Consider the following 25188-nt stretch of genomic DNA (forward strand, 5'->3'; position numbering starts at 1 on the left):
CAGCACTGTTACAGAGGGACGACCATAAACAACGGCACTGTTACAGAGGAAGAACCATAAACAACAGCACTGTTACAGAGGGAGAACCATAAACAACAGCACTGTTACAGAGGGAGAACCATAAACAACAGCACTGTTACAGAGGGAAAACCATAAACAACAGCACTGTTACAGAGGGAGAACCATAAACAACAGCACTGTTACAGAGGAAGAACCATAAACAACAGCACTGTTACAGAGGGACGACCATAAACAACGGCACTGTTACAGAGGAAGAACCATAAACAACAGCACTGTTACAGAGGGAGAACCATAAACAACAGCACTGTTACAGAGGGAGAACCATAAACAACGGCACTGTTACAGAGGGAGAACCATAAACAACAGCACTGTTACAGAGGGAGAACCATAAACAACGGCACTGTTACAGAGGGAGAACCATAAACAACAGCACTGTTACAGAGGGAGAACCATAAACAACGGCACTGTTACAGAGGGAGAACCATAAACAACAGCACTGTTACAGAGGGAGAACCATAAACAACGGCACTGTTACAGAGGGAGAACCATAAACAACGGCACTGTTACAGAGGGACGACCATAAACAACGGCACTGTTACAGAGGGAGAACCATAAACAACAGCACTGTTACAGAGGGAGAACCATAAACAACGGCACTGTTACAGAGGGAGAACCATAAACAACAGCACTGTTACAGAGGGAGAACCATAAACAACGGCACTGTTACAGAGGGAGAACCATAAACAACAGCACTGTTACAGAGGGAGAACCATAAACAACGGCACTGTTACAGAGGGAGAACCATAAACAACAGCACTGTTACAGAGGGAGAACCATAAACAACGGCACTGTTACAGAGGGAGAACCATAAACAACAGCACTGTTACAGAGGGAGAACCATAAACAACAGCACTGTTACAGAGGGACGACCATAAACAACGGCACTGTTACAGAGGGAGAACCATAAACAACAGCACTGTTACAGAGGGAGAACCATAAACAACGGCACTGTTACAGAGGGAGAACCATAAACAACGGCACTGTTACAGAGGGAGACCATAAACACCAGCACTGTTACAGAGGGAGAACCATAAACAACAGCACTGTTACAGAGGGACGACCATAAACAACAGCACTGTTACAGAGGGAGAACCATAAACAACGGCACTGTTACAGAGGGAGAACCATAAACAACGGCACTGTTACAGAGGGAGAACCATAAACAACAGCACTGTTACAGAGGGACGACCATAAACAACAGCACTGTTACAGAGGGAGAACCATAAACAACAGCACTGTTACAGAGGGAGAACCATAAACAACGGCACTGTTACAGAGGGAGACCATAAACACCAGCACTGTTACAGAGGGAGAACCATAAACAACGGCACTGTTACAGAGGGAGAACCATAAACAACGGCACTGTTACAGAGGGAGACCATAAACACCAGCACTGTTACAGAGGGAGAACCATAAACAACGGCACTGTTACAGAGGGAGAACCATAAACAACGGCACTGTTACAGAGGGAGAACCATAAACAACGGCACTGTTACAGAGGGAGAACCATAAACAACGGCACTGTTACAGAGGGAGAACCATAAACAACAGCACTGTTACAGAGGGACGACCATAAACAACAGCACTGTTACAGAGGGAGAACCATAAACAACAGCACTGTTACAGAGGGAGAACCATAAACAACGGCACTGTTACAGAGGGAGACCATAAACAACAGCACTGTTACAGAGGGAGAACCATAAACAACAGCACTGTTACAGAGGGAGAACCATAAACAACGGCACTGTTACAGAGGGACGACCATAAACAACAGCACTGTTACAGAGGGAGAACCATAAACAACGGCACTGTTACAGAGGGAGAACCATAAACAACAGCACTGTTACAGAGGGAGAACCATAAACAACAGCACTGTTACAGAGGGAGAACCATAAACAACGGCACTGTTACAGAGGGGGAACCATAAACAACAGCACTGTTACAGAGGGACGACCATAAACAACAGCACTGTTACAGAGGAAGAACCATAAACAACGGCACTGTTACAGAGGGAGGACCATAAACAACAGCACTGTTACAGAGGGAGAACCATAAACAACAGCACTGTTACAGAGGGAGAACCATAAACAACAGCACTGTTACAGAGGGAGGACCATAAACAACAGCACTGGTACAGAGGGAGAACCATAAACAACTGCACTGTTACAGAGGGACGACCATAAACAAAAGCACTGTTACAGAGGGAGAACCATAAACAAAAGCACTGTTACAGAGGGAGAACCATAAACAACAGCACTGTTACAGAGGAACGACCATAAACAACAGCACTGTTACAGAGGGAGAACCATAAACAACAGCACTGTTACAGAGGGAGAACCATAAACAACGGCACTGTTACAGAGGGAGAACCATAAACAACAGCACTGTTACAGAGGGAGAACCATAAACAACAGCACTGTTACAGAGGGAGAACCATAAACAACGGCACTGTTACAGAGGGGGAACCATAAACAACAGCACTGTTACAGAGGGACGACCATAAACAACAGCACTGTTACAGAGGAAGAACCATAAACAACGGCACTGTTACAGAGGGAGGACCATAAACAACAGCACTGTTACAGAGGGAGAACCATAAACAACAGCACTGTTACAGAGGGAGAACCATAAACAACAGCACTGTTACAGAGGGAGGACCATAAACAACAGCACTGGTACAGAGGGAGAACCATAAACAACTGCACTGTTACAGAGGGACGACCATAAACAAAAGCACTGTTACAGAGGGAGAACCATAAACAAAAGCACTGTTACAGAGGGAGAACCATAAACAAAAGCACTGTTACAGAGGGAGAACCATAAATAACAGCACTGTTACAGGACGCCATCTCCATCCTCTTCCATGCCGCCCCCTCTCCCTCCATCACCCACTTGCGGATCATCGCCACATTTGCTGCCCAGTAGTAGCTCCCTACTGCGTTCCAGGAACCCTCTCCTTACCCTCGGGGTCCTATTCGCCCACACAAACCCCATAATACTCCTACCTACTCTCTTAAAAAGTCCTTGGTGATCACGATGGGAAGGCACTGAAACACAAAAAGAAACCTCGGAAGGACCACCATTTTGACTGACTGCACTCTACCCGCCAGCGAGAGCGGTAGCATGTCCCATCTTTTGAAGTCCTCCTCTATCTGCTCCACCAACCTCGTCAGGTTCAGTTTATGTAGGGCCCCCAACTCCTGGCTATCTGGATCCCCAGGTACCGAACGCTCCCCTCCGCCCTCCTCAGCGGTAGGTCCCCTATCCCTCTTTCCTGGTCCCCTGCCTGTAATACAAAAACCTCACTCTTCCCTACATTGAGCTTATAGCCCGAAAAATCCCCAAACTCCCTTAGAGTCTGCATGACCTCCACCATCCCCTCCACTGGATCCGCCACATACAGCAACAGGTCATCCGCATAAAGCGACACCCGATGCTCTTCTCCCCCTCGGACCACCCCCCTCCATTTCCTAGACTCCCTCAATGACATGGCCAAGGGTTCGATCGCCAATGCAAACAACAGGGGGGACAGGGGGCACCCCTGCCTCGTCCCTCGGTACAGCCAAAAGTACTCCGACCTCCGCCGGTTCATCACCACACTCGCCACCGGGGCGCTGTAAAGGAGCTTAACCCAACTAATAAACCCTCCCCTGAACCCAAACCTACGCAGCACTTCCCAGAGGTACTCCCACTCTACTCGGTCAAAGGCCTTCTCCGCGTCCATAGCTGCCACTATCTCCACCTCTTCCTCCTCCGATGGCATCATTTTCACGTTTAAGAGCTGCCGCACATTGGTGTTTAGTTGCCTGCCCTTTACAAATCCCGTCTGGTCCTCGTGGATCACCCCCGGGACACAGTCCACTTTTGCTAGCAACTTAGCATGCACGTTGAGGAGCGAGATCGGCCTGTACGATCCACACTGCAGTGGGTCCTTGTCCCGCTTTAGGATCAAATAAATCGTCGCCTCCGACATTGTTGGGGGCAGGGTCCCTTCCTCCCTTGCCTTATTAAAGGTCCTCACTCGTAGCGGGGCCAACAGGTCTACGTACTTTCTGTAGAACTCCACCGGGAACCCGTCCGGTCCCGGGGCCTTTCCCGCCTGCATGCTCCCCAAACCCTTGCTCAGCTCCTCCAACCCAATTGGTGCTCCCAAGCCAGCCACCTCCTGCTCTTCCACCCTCGGGAATCTCAGTTTGTCTAGGAATCGTCTCATCCCCTCTTCCCCCGCTGGGGTCTGGGATCTGTACAGCTCTTCATAGAAGGCCTTAAATACCTTGTTTATTTTCGTCGCACTCCGAACCGTGGCTCCCCTTCCATCTTTGACTCCCCCTATTTCCCTCGCTGCCATCCTCTTACGAAGCTGGTGTGCCAGCATCCGACTCGCCTTCTCCCCATACTCGTAGGTCGCCCCCTGCACTTTCCTCCACTGTGCCTCTGCCCTCCCTGTGGTCAACAGGTCAAACTCCGCCTGGAGACGTCGTCTTTCCCCAAGTAATCCCTCCTCAGGGGCCTCTGCGTATCTCCTGTCCACTCTCAAAATCTCCCCCACTAACCTCTCCCTTTCCATACCCTCTGTCTTCTCCCTATGAGCCCTAATGGAAATTAGCTCTCCCCTGATCACCGCCTTCAGCGCCTCCCATACCACCCCCACCCGCACCTCCCCGTTGTTGTTGGCCTCCAAATACCTTTCGATACACCCTCTCACCTTCCCACACACCACCTCGTCCGCCAGCAGTCCCACATCCAGCCGCCACAACGGGCGTTGGTCCCTCTCCTCTCCCAGCTCCAGTTCCACCCAGTGCGGGGCGTGATCCGAAACGGCTATGGCCGAATACTCCGTCCCCTCCACCCTCGGGATGAACGCCCAGCCCAGAACAAAAAAAATCTCTCCGGGAGTAGGCTTTGTGTACATGGGAGAAGAAAGAAAATTCCCTGGCCTGCGGTCTTGTAAACCACCATGGGTCCACTCCCCCCATCCGATCCATAAACCCCCTAAGTACCTTGGCCGCCGCCGGCCTCTTTCCAGTCCTCGATCTGGAGCGGTCCAGTGCTTGGTCCAGCACTGTATTGAAGTCCCCTCCCATTATCAGGCCTCCTACCTCCAGGTCCGGAATGCGCCCCAACATACGCTTCATGAATCCATCATCATCCCAGTTCGGGGCGTATACGTTTACCAACACCACCCACGTCCCCTGCAACCTACCGCTCACCATTACATATCGCCCTCCATTATCCACTACGATAGTCTTGGCCTCAAATGACACCCGCTTCCCCACCAATATTGCCACCCCTCTATTCTTCGCGTCCAGCCCCGAATGGAATACCTGTCCTACCCATCCCTTTCTTCACCTGACCTGGTCCGCCACCTTCAGGTGTGTCTCTTGGAGCATGACCACATCTGTCTTCAGTCCCTTTAAGTGCGCGAACACTCGGGCCCCTCTTCACCGGCCCATTCAGGCCCCTCACGTTCCACGTTATCAGCCGGATTGGAGGCCCGCCCCCCCCCCCCCACCCCCCTGCCGACTAGCCATCTCCTTTTCTGGGCCAGTCCCATGTCCGCGTCTCCCTCACCCTCCAGTCCCCCAGCCGGGGGACCTCCGTCCCGACCACCTCTTCTGTGTCCCATTCCCTTTCGGCCAGTGCAGCAGCAACCCTTTCCCCCCTCCCTTCCCCCCCCACCCCTCCCCCCCCCACCCCCCGCTAGACCCGTGTCTACCTTTTTTGCTCCCCCCATTTCACTCCCGTAAGTCAGCTGACACCTGCTGACCCCGGCTTCCCCTGCCGTCCCATTGACCTCCCCGTGTGGGAATCTCCCAATCAGTGTACGTTCCTCCATTCCCCCTCCCGCCTTTCTTCCCTAGCGCGGGAAAAAAAAACGCACTTTCCTAAGCCTACCCCGCTCTCTCTGGCGCAGCTCCTGTCGCGGCCTTGTCTCTCTCCCCCAGCCCATGTAACATTTCCTGCGGGTGATTGACCCCCTATATACAACAACCATCAAACATCCCCCCCCACCCTCACAAACCCTCAGTTTGAGTCCAACTTTTCGGTTTGAATAAAGGTCCACGCCTCTTCAGGCGTTTCGAAATAATGGTGCTGATCCTGGTATGTGACCCACAATCGCGCTGGCTGCAGCATTCCGAATCTCACTCCTTTCCTGTGCAGCACCACCTTGGCCCGGTTGAAACCCGCTCTCCGCTTTGCAACCTTCGTGCTCCAGTCTGGGTATATTCGGATCTCTGCATTGTCCCACTTACTGCTCCGCTCCTTCTTGGCCCATCTCAGGACCCACTCTCTGTCCGTGAACCGGTGAAATCTCACCACCATCGCCCTTGGCAGCTCATTTGTCTTGGGTTTCCTCGCCAGCACCCGGTATGCCTCATCCAGCTCCAGCGACCTCGAAGGGGCCTTCGTGCCCATCATCACCCCGATCATCGTGCTCGCGTATGCCCCGGCATCGCCCCCCTCCACTCCCTCAGGGAGACCCAGGATCCGCAGATTCTTTCTCCTCAACCTGTTCTCCAGGTCTTCGAGTCTTCCCGCCCACCCCTTGTGTAGCGCCTCGTGCTGCTCCACTCTCACCGCCAGGCCCAAGATCTCGTCCTCACTCTCACTGACTCTTTTCTGCACCTCCTGGATCTTTACCTCGTGAGCCTTCTGGGTTATCCCTAGTCCTTCAATTGCCGCCAGCATAGGCGCCAGCATCTCCTTGCGCAGCTCCTCGAAGCAGCGCTTGATGAAGTCCTGCAGCTCCGGCCCGCACTCCGCTTTGTCCCCGGCCACCGCCATTTTGCTTTTCTTCCCTCGCTTCTCCCGCTGCTCCAATGCCGCTTTTCTGGCCGTTGCACTTCTGGTCCGGTCCATAAAAGGTGAAGGGGGACCTCGCTCTTCCCTTCCCCACGGGTCGTCTTCAAAAATATTTCCGTTGGGGCTCCTCTAGCGAGCCCGAAAGCCGATCGCGGGAGCTGCCGAATCGTGCGGCTTAGCTCCGCATAGCCGCAACCGGAAGCCTGACACGCTCTCCTGCTCTCTTCATTGACCCTGGGTTGATCCCCAGGCTGGGTGGTAATGGGGGAGTGGGGGATGTCCCGGGCCAGGAGGCTGCGGATTGTGGTTGATACAATTCTGCTGCTGCTGATGGCCCACAGCGCCTCCTAGCTGCCCAGTCTGGAGTTGCTAACTCTGTTCAAAGTCTATCCCATTTAGCTCGGTGGTAGTGCCACACAACACGATGGAGGGTGTCCTCAATGTGAAGACGGGACTTTGTTTCCACAAGGACTGTGCGGTGGTCATTTATAATAATCTTTATTGTCACAAGTAGGCTTACATTGACACTGCAATGAAGTTACTGTGAAAATCCCCTAGTCACCACATTCCAGCACCTGTTCGGGTACACAGAGGGAGAATTCAGAATGTCCAAATTACCTAATAAACGTCTTTCGGGACTTGTGGGAGGAAACCGGAGCACCCGTACGCAGACACGGGGAGAACGTGCAGACTCCACACAGACAGTGACCTAAGCTGGGAATCGAATCCGGGTCCCTTGTGCCGTGAAGCAACAGTGCTAACCACTGCGCTACCGTGCTGCCCAGTACTCTACCGATACTGTCAGGGACAGATGCCTCTGCAGCAGACAGATTGGTGAGGATCAGGTCAAGTATGTTTTTCCCTCTTGTTCGTTCATTCACCACCTGCTGCAGTCCTAGTCCAGCAGCTCTGTCCATTAGGACCTGGCCAGCTCGATCTGTGGTGGTATCACCGAGCCACTCTTGGTGACGGGCATTGAAGTCCCCACCCAGAGCATGTTCTGCGCCCTTGCTGCCCTCAGTGCTTCCTCCAAGTGGTGTTCAACATGGAGGAGTAACTGATTCATCAGCTGATGGAGGCCGGTACAAGGTAATCAGCAGGAGGTTTCCTTGTCCATGTTTAACCTGAAGCCCTGAGACTTCATGGGGTCTAGAGTCAATGTTGAGGGCTCCCAGGGCAACACCCTCCGTACTGTATAACTCTGTGCTGCCACCTCTGCTGGGTCTGTCCTGCCGGTGAGACAGGACATACCCTGGAATGGTGAGAGTGGTGTCTGGGACATTGTCTGTCAGGTGTGATTCTGTGAGTGTGACTATGTCAGGCTGTTGCTGACCAGTCTGTGAGAAGCTCTCCCAACTTTGGCACAAGCCCCCAGATGTTAGTAAGGACTTTGCAGGGTCGGCAGGGCTGGGTTTGCAGGTGTCGTTTCCGGTGCCTGGGTCGATGTCGGGTGGTAAATGGAATTTAACCCTGAAAAATGTGAGGTGGAAGGAGTAATGTGAAAAAGTATTCAATGAATTTTTTTTTTAAATCGTTCATGGGATGTGGGTTTCGCTGTGCCAGCATTTATTGCCAATCCCTAATTGCCCTTGAGGGGGCAGTGAAGAGTCAACCACATTGCTGTGGATCTGGAGCCACATGTAGGCCAGACCGGGTAAGGACGGCAGATTTCCTTCACTAAAGGACATTAGTGACCCAGATGGGTTTTTACGACAATCGACAATGGTTTCATGGTCATCGTTAGGCTTTTCATTCCAGATATTTTATTGCGTTTAAATTCCACCATCTGTCGTGGTGGGATTCAAATCCAGGTCCCCAGATCATTACCCTGGGTCTCTGGATTACTCGTCCAGTGACAATACCACTACGCCACTGCCTCAGGGCAAGTCCAAGTCCTTTCATCCGTCCTAACTTAGTCCGAACTTTGTCATAACTGAACCAAGAAATGTAATAGGAAATTCAGGAGAAATTCTCAAACCAAACATGTTGAGAATGCCGAACTCAACATCACCAACAGCAACTGAGACAAATAGCATTGATGCTTTTCAACCTGGATAAGCAAGGAAGGAATAGGGTGGAATGAAGAGGGGTGGGAAGAAGTTCCCCAGGAGAATAAATGATGGGACAGGCTAGTTGGGCTGAATGGCCTATTTCCAAGCTGTAAATTTGCCTCAACTCACCGAACGTGATTCCGAGCTTGGATTGTTCCCTTTTGTTCTTGATACATTCTGGCAGGTTTTTCAAAGTTGAAAGAAGCTGAAACAAATAAATTTGGTTAGAATTTCAGTTGAGAAAAATTATAAAATCAATAAAATCTGTGGGAGCAGGAGGTAATATCAGAGGAATACTAAAATGTTGAGTCTGGAGAAGGGTGTGTAGATAGCCTGTATCACATTAAGATCCAAAAAGACGAGGTGTTGGGCGTCTTAAAAAATATTAAGGTAGATAAGTCCCCAGGGCCTGATGGGATCTACCCCAGAATACTGAAGGAGGCTGGAGAGGAAATTGCTGAGACCTTGACAGAAATCTTTAGATTCTCACTGTCTTCAGGTGATGTCCCGGAGGACTGGAGAATAGCCAATGTTGTTCCTCTGTTTAAGAAGGGTAGCAAGGATAATCCAGGGAACTACAGGCCGGTGAGCCTTACTTCAGTGGTAGGGAAATTACTGGAGAGAATTCTTCGAGACAGGATCTACTCCCACTTGGAATCAACTGGACGTATTAGTGAGAGGCAGCATGGTTTTGTGAAGGGGAGGTCGTGTCTCACTAACTTGATAAGAGCTTTTCGAAGAGGTCACCAAGCTGATTGATGCAGGTAGGGCAGTGGATGTTGTCTATATGGACTTCAGTAAGGCCTTTGACAAGGTCCCTCATGGTAGACTAGTACAAAAGGTGAAGTCACACGGGATCAGCGGTGAGCTGGCAAGGTGGATACAGAACTGGCTAGGTCATAGAAATGATGTGGAGATGCCGGCGTTGGACTGGGGTGAGCACAGTACGAAGTCTTACAACACCAGGTTAAAGTCCAACAGGTTTATTTCGATGTCACTAGCTTTCGGAGCGCTGCTCCTTCCTCACCTGAGGAAGGAGCAGCGCTCCGAAAGCTAGTGACATCGAAACAAACCTGTTGGACTTTAACCTGGTGTTGTAAGACTTCGTACCTAGGTCATAGAAGGCAGAGAGTAGCAATGGAAGGATGCTTTTCTAATTGGAGGGCTGTGACCAGTGGTGTTCCACAGGGATCAGTGCTGGGACCTTTGCTGTTTGTAGTATTTATAAATGATTTGGAGGAAAATGTACCTGGTCTGATTAGTAAGTTTGCAGACGACACAAAGGTTAGTGGAATTGCGAATAGCGATGAGGACTGTCAGAGGATACAGCAGGATTTAGATTGTTTGGAGACTTGGGCGGAGAGATGGCAGATGGAGTTTAATCTGGACAAATGTGAGGTAATGCATTTTGGAAGGTCTAATGCAGGTAGGGAATATACAGTGAATGGTAGAACCCTCAAGAGTATTGAAAGTCAGAGGGATCTAGGTGTACAGGTCCACAGGTCACTGAAAGGGGCAACACAGGTGGAGAAAGTAGTCAAGAAGGCATACGGCATGCTTGCCTTCATTGGCTGGGGCATTGAGTATAAGAATTGGCAAGTCATGTTGCAGCTGTATAGAACCTTAGTTAGGCCACACTTGGAGTATAGTGTTCAATTCTGGTCGCCACACTACCAGAAGGATGTGGAGGCTTTAGAGAGGGTGCAGAAGAGATTTACCAGAATGTTGCCTGGTATGGAGGGCATTAGCTATGAGGAGCGGTTGAATAAACTCGGTTTGTTCTCACTGGAACGACGGAGGTTGAGGGGCGACCTGATAGAGGTATACAAAATTATGAGGGGCATAGACAGAGTGGATAGTCAGAGGCTTTTCCCCAGGGTAGAGGGGTCAATTACTAGGGGGCACAGGTTTAAGGTGAGAGGGGCAAGGTTTAGAGTAGATGTACGAGGCAAGTTTTTTACGCAGAGGGTAGTGGGTGCCTGGAACTCGCTACCGGAGGAGGTAGTGGAAGCAGGAACGATAGTGACATTTAAGGGGCATCTTGACAAATACATGAATAGGATGGGAATAGAGGGATACGGACCCAGGAAGTGTAGAAGATTGTAGTTTAGTCGGGCAGCATGGTCGGTACGGGCTTGGAGGGCCGAAGGGCCTGTTCCTGTGCTGTACATTTCTTTGTTCTTGTTCTTTGTACAGACAAAGGGAAGATAGGCAACACTGGAGTAAAAGACAGTAATGTATCAGGGAAATTCAGATAAGGGTTACTCTGCGTGTACACAAATGTGTGGAGTGTAGTTAATGAGATTTGTGAGTTAGTCACAGATTCACCTGTGGAAATTGGATGGTGTAATAGAGACCTGGTTCAAAGAGAGGCAGAACTGGGTATGAAATATTCCTGGGGATCAGGAAAGATATGAAAGGAATAAATTGGGAATGGGAGTGGCATTGATTCAGATCAGGGCAGTGATGGAAAGGGAATCCCAGAGGGATCAAGGACAGAATCTATTTCATTAGAAAAAAGTTCCAAATCAGATGGAATGACAATGCTGCGTGCAGTCCATAGGCCAGCAACTAGTTGGGAAGGATGTCGAGGAATAAATCTGCAGGGAAATTACAGAGAGATACAAACATTCAAAGTTATTATAATGTGGGACTTGAATTATCCGAATAAAGACTACGATGGTATAAAGAACAATATACAGCACAGGAACAGGCCCTTCAGCCCTCCAAGCCTGAACCAGTTATGATACCACCGTGGGCCAAAACCCTCAGCACTTCCTTGTGCCGTATCCCTCTGTACCCGTCGTAATTCTGTAAAGGGCAGAGAAAGGCAAGAGTTGCTGGAGTGTGTTCAGGGAATTTTTTATACACAGCAATACATTTACAATCCAGTCCAATGAGAAAGAGGCACTTCTGAACTTGTGATTTCTTTCACTCACGTGATGTGGGTGTCGCTGGTTAGACCAGCATTTATTACCCATCCCTAGTTGCCCTTCAGAAGGTGGTGATGAGCTGCCTTCTTGAACAGCCGCAGTCCTTGAGGTGTAGGTACACCCACTGTGCTTTTAGAGAGGGTGTTCCTGGATGTTGCCCCAAGGTGATGAGTGACTTGGAGGGGAACCTCCAGGTGGTGGGGTTCCCAGGTATCTGCTGCTCTTGTCCTTCTAGATGGTAGAGGTTGTGGGTTTGGAAGGTGCTGCCTAAGGAACCTTGGTGAGTTACTGCAGAGCATCTTGTAGATGGTACACACGGCTGCTACTGTTCGTCGATGGTGGAGGTGGAAAGGGGGGGCAATCAAGCTGGCTGCTTTGCCCTGGATGGTGTCGAGCTTCTTGAGTGTTGTTGGAGCTGCACTCATCCAGGCAAGTGGAGAGTATTCCGTTACACTCCTGAATTTTGGGGGGGGGGGGTGCTGCTGGGTCCAGTTCAGTTTCTGGTCAATGGTAACCCCCAGGATGTTGATTGTGGGGGATTCAGCGATGGTGATGCTATTGAATGTCAAGGGGCGGTGGTTAGATCCTCTCTTGTAGGAGATGGTCATTGCCTGGCACTTGTGTGACGCGAATGTAACTTGCCACTTGTCAGCCCGAGTCTGGATATTGTCCAGGTCTTGCCGCATTTGAACATGGACTGCTTCATTATCTGAGGAGTCGCGAATGATGCTGAACATTCTGCAGTCACCCGCAAACACCCCCATTTCTGACCTCATAATGAAAGGAAGGTCACTGATGAAGCAGCGGAAGATGGTTGGGCCGAGGACACTATGATTGACCTCAGACCACCACAACCATCTTCCTTTGTGCCAGCGGAGGGTCCCCCACCCAGATTCCCATTGACTCCAGTTTTGCTATAACTCATGACGCCACACTCGGTCAAGCGTGGCCTTGAGCAGTCACTCTCACCTCATATTCAGCTCTTTTGTTCCTTTTTGAACAAAGACTGTAATGAGATCAGGAGCTGAGTGGCCCTGACAGAACCCAAATTGAGTGTCAGTTAAACGCTTATTGCGAAGCAAGTATTATTTGATACCACTGTTGATGCCCCCTTCCATCACTTTACTGAAGGGCACGAAGGGTAGTGGTAATGGTCAGCAAAAGGGTACGGTTCCAGGTGGAGAAGGTGGTTGCAGATCAGAGGGGTAGACATGTGATTGTGACAGGGGCGCTGGAGGGGAGGCTAGTGGCGCTAGTAAGTGTATATGAAACTGATACTGGGGGGGACTGGAACTTGGTGCAGGAGCCAAGGTTGGACAGGTCAGGGCCGCGCTCGCTGGCCCACTCAGGAGGGTGAAGGCGTTGGCTGGGCTAATGATGGAAATGGGAGGGGTGGACCCTTGGAGGTTTCTGCATACGAGGGAGCGGGAGTACTCGTTTTTCTCAGCAGTCCATAAGGTATACTCACGGATCAACTTTTTTGTGGTGGGGAAGGCTTTGCTGGCTGGGGTTAAGGGGTCGGAGTCCTCGGCAGTTGCAGTATCAGATCATGCTCCACATTGGGTCGATATGGTACTGGAGAAGGGGATGGTACAGAGACCGGGGTGGAAATTAGATCTGGGACAGTTGGGGGACCGAGGGTTTTATGACAAAATTGAAAAAGTAATTGAGGAATATGTAGGTTTTAACTGCACGGGGGAGGTGTCGAAGGCGGTTGTCTGGGAGGCTTTAAACGCGGTGGTGAGGGGTGAAGTGATCTTGTTCAAGGCTAGGCTAGACAAAGAGGAGAGGTTGGAGCGGCAGAAGGTAATAGACGAGATGCTGGAGATAGATAGAAGTTATGCAGAAGATGGGGATTCAGCAAAGTTGGAAAAGGGGAAGGAACTCCAGGCGAGCTTTGACCGACTATCTACCAGGAAGGCGGTGCGCCAACTGAGGTGAGCAAGGGGTGCAGTTGGTGAGCATGGAGAGAAGGCGGGGCATATGTTAGCGGGTCAGCTTTGGAGGGAGGCGGTGGCAAGGGAAATTGTCCAGGTGCGGGACAGGGCAGGGAAGTTGGTGGTAGCTCCGGATCAGATTAACAAGGTCTGTAAGGAATTCTATGAGAGGTTGTACAGGTCAGAGCCACCTGGGGAAGACCGGGAGGTGCAGGAATTTCTAGATGGGCTGGAGTACCCAAGGTTAGGGGAGGGGGACAGGGCTACAATAGAAGGGGCGATAGTGGAGCAGGAGATAAAAGATGCGATTGGGAGCATGCAGTCGGGGAAGGTGACAGGGCCGGATGGGTTTCCGGTGGAATATTACAAAAAATTTGAAGATGAGCTGGTACCGCTGATGGTGGGGATGTTTGAAGAGGCGATAGGGAAGGGCATGTTACCACAAACGTTGGGGCAGGCATCGATTTCCTTGTTGCTTAAAAAAGAAAATAATCCAATGGAGTGTGGGGCGTATAGGCCCATATCACTTTTAAATGTGGATGCAAAGATATTGGCGAAGGTACTGGCAGGTAGGCTGGAGGAGTGCCTCCCGAAGGTGATAGGTGAAGATCAGACGGGGTTCGTGAGAGGGAGGCAGCTCTTTTCGAACGTTAGGGTGGGTATTGAATGTGGTTATGGTACCGGCGGAGGGGAAGGAGACAGAGGTGGTTGTGGCATTGTACGCCGAGAAAGCGTTTGACCGGGTAGATTGGGGGTACTTTGATTTGATTTATTATTGTCACATGTATTATTTACAGTGAAAAGTATTGCTTCTTGCCTGCTGTACAAACAATGCACACCGTACATAGGGGCTGGTTTAGCACAGGGATAAATAGCTGGCTTTTAAAGCAGACCAAGGCAGGCCAGCAGCACGGTTCAATTCCCGTACCAGCCTCCCAAACAGGCGCCGGAATGTGGTGACTAGGGGCTTTTCACAGTAACTTCATTTGAAGCCTACTTGTGATAATAAGCGATTTTCATTTCATATCATTTCACATAGGGAAGGAAGGAGAGACTGCAGAATGTAATGTTCCAGTCTAGCTAGGGTGTAGAGAAAATATCAACTTAATACGAGGTAGGTCCATTCAAAAGTCTGATGGCAGTAGGGAGGAAGCTGTTCTTGAGTCGGTTGGTACGTGACCTCAAACTTTGGTATATTTTTCCTGATGGAAGAAGGTGGAAGAGAGTATGTCCGGGGTGCGTGGGGTCCTTAATTATGCTGGCTGCCTTTCTGAGGCAGCGGGAATTGTAGACAGAGTAAATGATGGGAGGCTGGTTTGTGTGATGGACTGGGCTACATTCACCACCTTTTGTAGTTTCCTGCGGTCTTGGACAGAGCAGGCTCCATGCCAAGCTGTGATACAACCAGAAAGAATGCTTTCCATGGTGCATCTGTAGAAGTTGGTGAGAGTCGTAGCTGACATGCCAAATTGCCTTAGTCTTCTGAGAAAGTAGAGTCATTGGTGGGCTTTCTTAACTTCGGCATGGGGGGACCAGGACAGGCTGCTGGTGATCTGGACACCTAAAAACTTGAAGCTCTCGACCCTTTCCACTTCATTCTCATTGATGTAGACAGGGGCATGTTCTCCACTACGCTTCCTGAAGTCGATGACAATCTCCTTTGTTTTGTTGACACTGAGGGACAGATTATTGTCGTCGCACCAGTTCACCAGATTCTCTATCTCATTCCTGTACTCTGTCTCGTCATTGTTTGAAATCCGACCCATTTGATGGCAGTTCTGGAGCAGTTTGGGATTGGACAAAGATTTGTGGACTGGGTAAGACAAGGAGCCGAGGGTGAGTGTCCGCACAAACAACATCAGCTCAAGATACTTTTCTCTCCACCATGGGACTAGGCAGGGGTGTCCTATGTCCCTCCTGCTGTTTGCACTCGCGATTGAGTCGGCCATCGCATTAAAAGTTCGGGGGTATGGAAAGGAATAGTGCGGGGTTGGGGGGGGATAGAGCATAGGGTGCCCTTATATGCTGATGATTTGTTGTTATACGTGTCGGGACCGAGTGCGTCAATAGGGGGAATATTGGAGCTGCTCCGGGTGTTTGGGTCTTTCTCGGGGTACAAACTAAATCTCGACAAGAGTGAGTATTTTGTGGTGTCTCGGCCGGGGGTGGGGGCAGGTTAGGGGGCTGCCATTCCCTAAGGCAGGGACTCATTTTAGATACCTGGGGGTGCAGGTTGCCCCGGAGTGGGGGGGGGGGGCTCCGTAGGTACAACATTTCTAGTTTGGCAGGGAGGGCGAAAGCTGATCTGGCAAGGGGATGGTCTCCCTCTGTCACTGGCGGGTCGGGTACAGGCGTTAAAATGAATGTGTTGCCACGATTCCTGTTCATTATTCAATGCCTCCCAATTTTCCTGCCAAAGGCATTTTTTAAAGAGATTGAGGGAAGGATTACCGCATTCATATGGGGAGGGAAGGTGGCCAGAGTGAGAAAGGTGCTGCTACAGAGGGGAAGGCAGGCAGGGGGTTTGGGTCTTCCAAACCTGTTGTACTACTACTGGGCGGCGAATGTGGAGAAGGTGCGGAGCTGGGTCAGAGGGGTTGATTCTCAGTGGGTCAGAATGGTGGAGAGTTTGTGCAGGGGGTCGGGGCTGAAAGCACTAGCAACAGCACCGCTCCCAATGGCCCCGGGGAAATACTCAGGGAGTCCGGTAATAATAGCTTCATTGAGAATTTGGAGGCAGTTACGTCAACACTTCGGGTTGGGGCAGGGTCAAGGAAAATGCCAATTCGGGGGAACCACAGATTTGAGCCAGGGAAGTGGGATGGAAATTTTCGGAGATGGGAGGAAAAGAGAATTAAAACACTAAAGGATCTGAGGATTGAAGGAACTGGAAGCGAAGTATGAGCTGGAGCAGGTGAAATATTTAGATACATGCAGGTTCGAGATTTTGCCAGGAAGAAGATACAGAGCTTCCCAGTGGAGGTGTTGACGACAGGGGGACTGGAGAAGGGGTAGTATCGGCGGTTTACGGGGCCATTTTGGAAGAGGACAAGGCACCGCTGGAAGGGATCAAGGCAAAGTGGGAGGAAGAGTTGGGAGGGGGTCTGGAGGAGCGGTTCTGCTGTGAGGTGCTCCGGAGAGTGAATGCCTCCACCTCGTGTGCAAGGTTGGGGCTCATACAGCTGAAGGTGGTGTATAGAGCACCCCTCAAAAGGGCGAGGATGAGCCGGCTCTTTGAGGGGGTAGAAGATGTGTGTGAACGATGCGGGTGGGGGACCCCGCAAACCACGTTCTTGTTTTGCTCCTGTCCAAAGCTGGAGGATTACTGGAAGGAGGTTTTAAGGGTAATCTCTAAAGTGGTGCACGTGAAACTGGACCCAGGCCCCCGGGAGGCCATATTCGGGGTGTCGGACCAGCCAGGGTTGGAAACGGGTGCGGAGGCAGATGTTGTAGCCTTTGCCTCTTTGATCGCCCGAAGGCGGATCCTGATGGGTTGGAGAGCAACCTCTCCACCCTGTGCCCTGGCGTGGCGGGGGGACCTGCTGGAATTCTTGACTCTTGAGAAGGTTAAGTTTGAACTGAGGGGAAGGATGGAGGGTTCTACAAGTCATGGGCGTTATTCATTATGCACTTTCGAGAATTGGATCACATCGAACATTGGGGGGGGGCTGGGGGGAGAGGGGCTGGGGGGGGGGGGGGTGCTGGGGGGAGAGGGGCTGGGGGGGGGGGGGGGTGCTGGGGGGAGAGGGGCTGTGTGTTAATGGTGACTGGGTGATTCCCGATTCCTTGTTGTTATTTGTTTATGTTGACATGCGGGCTAATGTCTGGGGTCTGGTGGGAGGATGGGATCGTTGTTGTTGATATGGGATTGACATTGTATTCGTTACTGATTATTGTTTATTGTTGTTGGGTGTAAATTTGGGAGAAAATGTGAAAAAGGAGAATACAATTTTTTTTTTTAAAAAAGGAGGGCAGGAATGGCAGCTGAACGTTCGAGGATTTAGATGCTTCAGGAGAGATAGAGGGGGTGTAAAAGGGGTGGGGGAGTAGCATTGCTGATGAAGGAGAATATTATAGCCATACTGCGGGAGGACACCTCGGAGGGCTCATACAATAAGGCAATCTGGGTAGGGCTTAGGGACAGGAAGGAGGAAATCACAATGTTGGGCGTTTATTACAGGCCCCCCCAACTCCCAAAAGACGTGCTGTTAGGTGAATTGGACATTCTGAATTCTCCCTCTGTGTACCTGAACAGGCGCCGGAATGTGGCGACTAAGGGCTTTTTACAGTAATTTCATTGCAGTGTTAGTGTAAGCCTACATGTGACAATAAAAATAATTATATTATAAGGAACAATTGGGAGAGAGATTTTGTATCGGTGCAAAAGTAACAGGGCTGTTGTGGTTGGGGATTTAATTTCACTGACTGGGACTCACTTAGTGCTCGGGGCTTGGATGGGGCAGAGTTTGTAAGGTGTATCCAGAAAGGCTTCTTGATGCAATATGTAGATCGTCCAATTAGGGAGGTGGCAGTACTGGATTTGGTATTAGAACATAGAACATACAGTGCAGAAGGAGGCCATTCGGCCCAGCGAGTCTGCACCGACCCATTTAAGCCCTCACTTCCAACCTATCCCCATAACCCAATAACCCCTCCTAACCTTTTTTGGTCACTGAGGGCAATTTATCATGGCCAATCCACCTAACCTGCACATCTTTGGACTGTGGGAGGAAACCAGGGCACCCGGAGGAAACCCACGCAGACACGGGGAGAACGTGCAAACTCGGCACAGACAGTGACCCAGCGGGGAATCAGAACTGGGACCCTGGAGCTGTGCAGCCACAGTGCTAACCATTTGTGCTACCGTGCTGCCTTATTGGGGAATGAACCTGGACAGGTGGTTGAGGTTTCAGTAAGGGAACATTTTAGGGGTAGTGACCACAATTCCATAAGTTTTAGGATACTTTTGGATAGGGATGAGGGTAACCCTCGCGTTAAGGTGCTAAACTGGGGAAAGGCAAATTACGATACCATTAGACAGGAATTGGAGAATTTGGATTTGGTGTGGCTGTTGGAGGGTAAATCAACATCCGACAAGTGGGAGTCTTTCAAGCGACAGTTGATTCGGATTCAGGAAAGTCACGTTCCTGAGAGAACGAAGGATAGAACATAGAACAGTACAGCACAGAACAGGCCCTTCTGCCCTCGATGTTGTGCCGAGCATTGTCCGAAACCAAGATCAAGCTATCACACTACCTGTCATTCTGGTGTGCTCCATGTGCCTATCCAATAACCGCTTGAAAGTTCCTAAAGTGTCCGACTCCACTATCACAGCAGGCAGTCCATTCCACACCCTAACCACTCTCTGAGTAAAGAACCTACCTCGGACATCCCTCCTATATCTCCCACCCTGAATCTTATAGTTATGCCCCCTTGTAACAGCTAGATCCACCCGAGGAAATAGTCTCTGAACGTCCACTCTATCTATCCCCCTCATTTTCTAATAAACCTCGATTAAGTCGCCTCTCATCCTCCTCCGCTCCAAAGAGAAAAGCCCTAGCTCCCTCAACCTTTCCTCATAAGACCTATCCTGCAAACCAGGCAGCATCCTGGTAAATTTCCTTTCCAATGCTTCCACATCCTTCCTATAGTGAGGTGACCAGAACTGCACACAATACTCCAAATGTGGTCTCACCAGGGTCCTGTACAGTTGCAGCATAACCTCACGGCTCTTAAACTCAAGCCCCCGTTAATAAACGCTAACACACTATATGCCTTCTTCACGGCTCTATCCACTTGAGTGGCAACCTTCAGAGATCTGTGGACATGAACCCCAAGATCTCTCTGTTCCTCCACATTCCTCAGAACCCTGCCGTTGACCCTGTAATCCATTCAAATTTGTCCTACCAAAATGAATCATCTCGCACTTATCAGGGTTAAACTCCATCTGCCATTTTTCGGCCCAGCTCTGCATCCTATCAATGTCTCTTTGCAGCCTACAACAGCCCTCCACCTCATCCACTAACATAGACATAGAACATACAGTACAGAAGGAAGCCAGGTGGCCCATCGAGTCTGTACCGACCCACTTAAGCCCTCACTTCCACCCTATCCCCGTAACCTAATTACCCCTCCTCAATTTGTTTTTTTTATTTGGTCACTAAGGGCAATTTCGCACAGCCAATCCACCTAACCTGCACATCGTTGGGCTGTGGGAGGAAACCGGAGCACCCGGAGGAAACCCACGCAGACACGGGGACAACGTGCAAACTCTGCACAGACAGTGACCCAGCGGGGAATCAAACCTGGGACCCTGGCGCTGTGAAGCCACAGTGCTAACCATTTGTGCTATCGTGGTGCCCTCCACCAATCTTGGTGTCATCAGCAAATTTACTGACCCACACTTCAGCCCCCTCCTCCAAGTCATTTATAAAAATTACAAATAGCAGAGGACCCAGCACTGATCCCTGTGGTACACCGTTGGTAACTGGTCTCCAGTCTAAAAAATTTCCATCCACCACCACCCTCTGTCTTCTCTGTGATAGCCAGTTACTTATCCAATTGGCCAAATTTCCCTCTATCCTATACCTCCTTACTTTCTTCATGAGCTGACCATGGGGGACCTTATCAAATGCCTTACTGAAATCCATGTATACGACGACATCAACTGCTCTACCTTCATCTACACACTTAGTTACCTCCTCAAAGAATTCAATCAAATTTGTGAGGCAAGACGTACCCTTCACGAATCCGTGTTGACTATCCGGATTAAGCTGCATCTTTCCAAATGGTCATTAATCCTATCCCTCAGGACCTTTTCCATTAACTTACCGACCACCGAAGTAAGACTAACCGGCCTATAATTACCAAGGTCATTCCTATTCCCTTTCTTGAACAAAGGAACAACATTCGCCACTCTCCAGTCCTCTGGCATTATCCCCATGGACAGTGAGGACCCAAAGATCAAAGCCAAAGGCTCTGCAATCTCATCCCTTGCCTCCTAAAGAATCCTAGGATAAATCCCATCTGGCCCAGGGGACTTGTCGACCCTCAGGTTTTTCAAAATTGCTAATACATCTTCCCTCGGAACATCTACCTCCTCCAGCCTACCCGCCTGTATCACACTCTCATCCTCAAAAACATGGCCCCTCTCCTTGGTGAACACTGAAGAAAAGTATTCATTTAACGCCTCTCCTATCTCTTCTGACTCCATGCACAAGTTCCCACGACTGTCCTTGACCGGCCGTAACCTCACCCTGGTCATTCTTTTATTTCTCACATAAGAGTAAAAAGCCTTGGGGTTTTCCTTGATGCGACCCACCAAGGACTTCTCATGCCCCCTCCTAGCTCTCCTAAGCCCTTTTTTTTAGCTCATTCCTTGCTACCTTGTAACCCTCAAGCGACCCAACTGAATCTTGTTTTCTCATCCTTACATATGCTTCCTTTTTCCTCTTGACAAGACATTCAACCTCTTTTGTGAACCATGGTTCCCTCACACGACCATTTCCTCCCAACTTGATCGGGTTTTTTGAGGAGGTGGCAAAGATGATTAAAGAGGGGAGGGTGGTGGATGTTGTTTACATGGACTTCAGTCAAGCTTTTTGCGAGGTGCCTCATGGCAGACTGGTACAAAAGGTGAAGTCGCACTGGATCAGAGATGAGGTGGTAAGATGGATACAGAACTGGCTCGGTCACAGAAGGCAAAGGGTAGCAGTAGAAGGGTGCTTTTCTGAATGGAAGATTGTGTCTAGTGGTGTTCCACAGGGATCAGTGCTGGGCCTCTGTTGTTTGTAGTGTACATAAATGATTTGGAGGAAAATGTAGCTGGTCTGATTAATAAATTTGCGGATGACACCAAGGTTGGTGGAGTGGTAGATAGAATCATAGAATTTACAGTGCAGGAGGCCATTCGGCCTATCGAGTCTGCACCAGCTCTTGGAAAGAACACCCTCCACCCTATCCCCGTAACCCCACCTAATCTTTTTGTGCACTTGGGCAATTTAGCATGGCTAATCCACTTGCACACCTTTGGACTGTGGGAGGAAACCGGAGCACCCGGAGGAAACCCACGCAGACACGGGGAGAAGGTGCAAAAATGGCAAAACTCTTCGGAATATAGAAAGTCAGAGAGATCTGGGTGTGCAGGTCCTCAGATCTTTGAAAATGGACAAGGCAGTCAAGAAAGCATACGGAAAGCTTGCTTTCATTGGACGGGGCATCGAGTATAAAAACTGGCAAGTCATGCTACAGTTGTATAGAACCTTGGTTAGGCTGCACTTGGAATATTGCGCACAATTCTGGTCGCCGCACTACCAGAAGGATGTGGCAGCTTTGGAGAGGGTGCAGAGGAGGTTTACCAGGATATTGCCTGGTCTGGAGGGTGTTAGCTATGCGGAGAGGCTGAATAGACTCGGACGGTTTTCATTAGAAAGACGGAGGTTGAGGGGTGACCTGATAGAGGTCTACAAGATTATGAGGGGCATGGATGGAGTGGATGGGCAGGCACTCGTTCCCAGGGTGGAGGGGTCAGTCACCAGGGGGCATAGGTTTAAGGTCCGTGGGGCAAAGTTTAGAGGAGATGTGTGAGGCAGGTTTTTTTTACACAGAGGGTGGTGAGTGGCTGGAACGCGTTGCCAGGAGAGGTTGTGGAAGCAGATACATTAACGGCGTTCAATAGGCATCTTGACAAACACATGGATAGGATGGGTATAGAGGGATACGGCACAAGGAAGTGCTGAGGATTTTGGTGTCATGACCGGTGCAGACTTGGAGGGCCGAAGGGCCTGTTCCTGTGCTGTATTGTTCTTTGATGAACAAGCTGCAGCCTAGACATCACAACAAAATGACCATCTCCAGGTCATCCCAGGAACAATAGCACGACCCTTTCAATCACACTTGTTTACCAGACACAGCGACACCAAACTTCGTTATTTGGAGGGGTCGCCTGCCTCCAACACTTGCAGGCATGGCCACTGAGTGTCCACCCCAAATCAATGTGGCAGGCCCTGTTTGGACTTGATCGATCAGGGTGATCGAACCCTGATCAATTGATTAGCAATGACCCCAGAGATCGCACAAAAGGACACAAAATCCAAACAGGTTAAAGGGTGCTGCACCACCTTAGAATCTCTCTCTGCAGCAGCAACGGAACAACGGATATCATCAGCCGACCAACAGGAGGAACAGAGCAGACGGACCGGGCACTGAGCACGACAGGATTCAGCACAGATAACGGAAAATATCTGTCTGCTACTTGCTAGTCACTCTGAAGTCAAGTTAAAGTCTCGTATGAACTTGTAGTACTCTGTAGAATTACTTGTATTGGATGGAGTGGTTAATTGTATGAGTGCAAATAAATACTGTTTGATTGAACCAAGTCAACTTACAGTCATTTGCCTACTGCATACGGGTTAAAGACACGCTGTGGTAGCAACTGCTGAAGACTGGCATCTGTGAAGCTGGGGACCTTCATAGAATTTGCAGTGCAGAAGGAGGCCATTCGGCCCATCGAGTCTGCACCGGCCCTTGGTAAAAGCACCCTACCCAAGGTCAACACCGCCACCCTAACCCCACCTAACCTTTTTTTGGACACTAGGGGCAATTTATCGTGGCCAATCCACCTACCCTGCACCTCTTTGGACTGTGGGAGGAAACCGGAGCACCCGGAGGAAACCCACACAGACACTGGACGAGAAAGCTCCACAAACATCCCCATCCTCAATGATGGGAATACCCAGCACAACTGTGCTAACAACTGTGCTACCCTTTGCAGGAGACCGAGATGGATCTTCCACTCGGCACTTCTGGCTGAAGATTATTGTGAATGCCTCAGCCTTATAGAATTTTACACACAGAAAGAAGCTGTCTGGCGATTCTGTCTGTGCTGTCATCCGGCACTTCCTATTCTAATCCCATTTTATTTTGCACAGATGTGCTGGGCTCCTCCATCATTGAGGATGGGGATATTTGTGGAGCCTCCTCCTCCTGTGAGTTGTTTAATTGTCCACCACCATTCACGGGTGGATGTGGCAGGGCTGCAGAGCTTAGATCTGATGTGTTGGTTGTGGAATTGCTTCGCTCTGTCTGTTGCTTGCTGCTTATGCTGTTTGACACACAAGGAGTCCTGTGTTGTAGCTTCTCCAGGTTGACACCTCATTTTTCGGTCTGCCTGATGTTGCTCCTGACACGCTCTCCTGCACTCTTCATTGAACCAGAGTTGATCTCCTGGCTTGGTGGGAATGGTAGAGTGGGGATATCCCGGACCATGAGGTTATACATTGTGTTTATATATAATTCTGCTGCTGTTGATGGCCCACAGTTCCTCATGGATGTCAAGTTTTGAGTTGCTAGATCTGATCGAAATCTATCCCATTTAGCCTGGTGTCATGTGAGAGTACTTTTAAGACATGGATGTTTAAGCATGTGTAAGGAATTATTTACTGTTGCAATATTTTCTGAGTTATCTTTGAAGTAAGGGGTGTTAAGAGATCCAATGTTTATTTAAGATGTTAAGTTGAGTTCATGGAATAAACAGAGTTTTGTGTTTAAAAACCCACGTGTCCATAATTGTAATCCCACACCTAGGGAACAAGCCGTGTGCTAGGAAAAGCAACAAATCCATTAAAAGGAATAGAACATAGAACAAAGAACAAAGAACAAAGAAATGTACAGCACAGGAACAGGCCCTTCGGCCCTCCAAGCCCGTGCCGACCATACTGCCCGACTAAACTACAATCTTCTACACTTCCTGGGTCCGTATCCTTCTATTCCCATCCTATTCATATATTTGTCAAGATGCCCCTTAAATGTCCCTATCGTCCCTGCTTCCACTACCTCCTCCGGTAGTGAGTTCCAGGCACCCACTACCCTCTGCGTAAAAAACTTGCCTCGTACATCTACTCTAAACCTTGCCCCTCTCACCTTAAACCTATGCCCCCTAGTAATTGACCCCTCTACCCTGGGGAAAAGCCTCTGACTATCCACTCTGTCTATGCCCCTCATAATTTTGTATACCTCTATCAGGTCGCCCCTCAACCTCCTTCGTTCCAGTGAGAACAAACCGAGTTTATTCAATCGCTCCTCATAGCTTATGCCCTCCATACCAGGCAACATTCTGGTAAATCTCTTCTGCACCCTCTCGAAAGCCTCCACATCCTTCTGGTAGTGTGGCGACCAGAATTGAACACTATACTCCAAGTGTGGCCTAACTAAGGTTCTATACAGCTGCAACATGACTTGCCAATTCTTATACTCAATGCCCCGGCCAATGAAGGCAAGCATGCCGTATGCCTTCTTGACTACCTTCTCCACCTGTGTTGCCCCTTTCCATGACCTGTGGACCTGTACTCCTAGATCTCTTTGACTTTCAATACTCTTGAGGGT

General features: G+C 49.9%; 1 protein-coding gene across 6 annotated transcripts in view; it reads right to left on the reverse strand.

Moving 5' to 3' along the window:
* Positions 1 to 25188, reverse strand: part of mtfmt (mitochondrial methionyl-tRNA formyltransferase) — a 158358-nt gene that overhangs the window by 107103 nt on the left and 26067 nt on the right. For all 6 annotated transcript variants that reach the window (XR_011933840.1, XM_072470255.1, XM_072470254.1 and 3 more), the window contains exon 5: positions 9066 to 9141. Coding sequence is in view for 5 of the 6 variants with exons in the window: in XM_072470255.1 (XP_072326356.1) it covers positions 9066 to 9141 (76 nt within the window). In the remaining variant the exon portion in view is untranslated. The remainder of the gene's footprint in view (positions 1 to 9065; positions 9142 to 25188) is intronic.

This window comes from Scyliorhinus torazame, chromosome 12 (assembly GCF_047496885.1).
Source record: "Scyliorhinus torazame isolate Kashiwa2021f chromosome 12, sScyTor2.1, whole genome shotgun sequence".
NCBI lineage: Eukaryota > Metazoa > Chordata > Chondrichthyes > Carcharhiniformes > Scyliorhinidae > Scyliorhinus > Scyliorhinus torazame.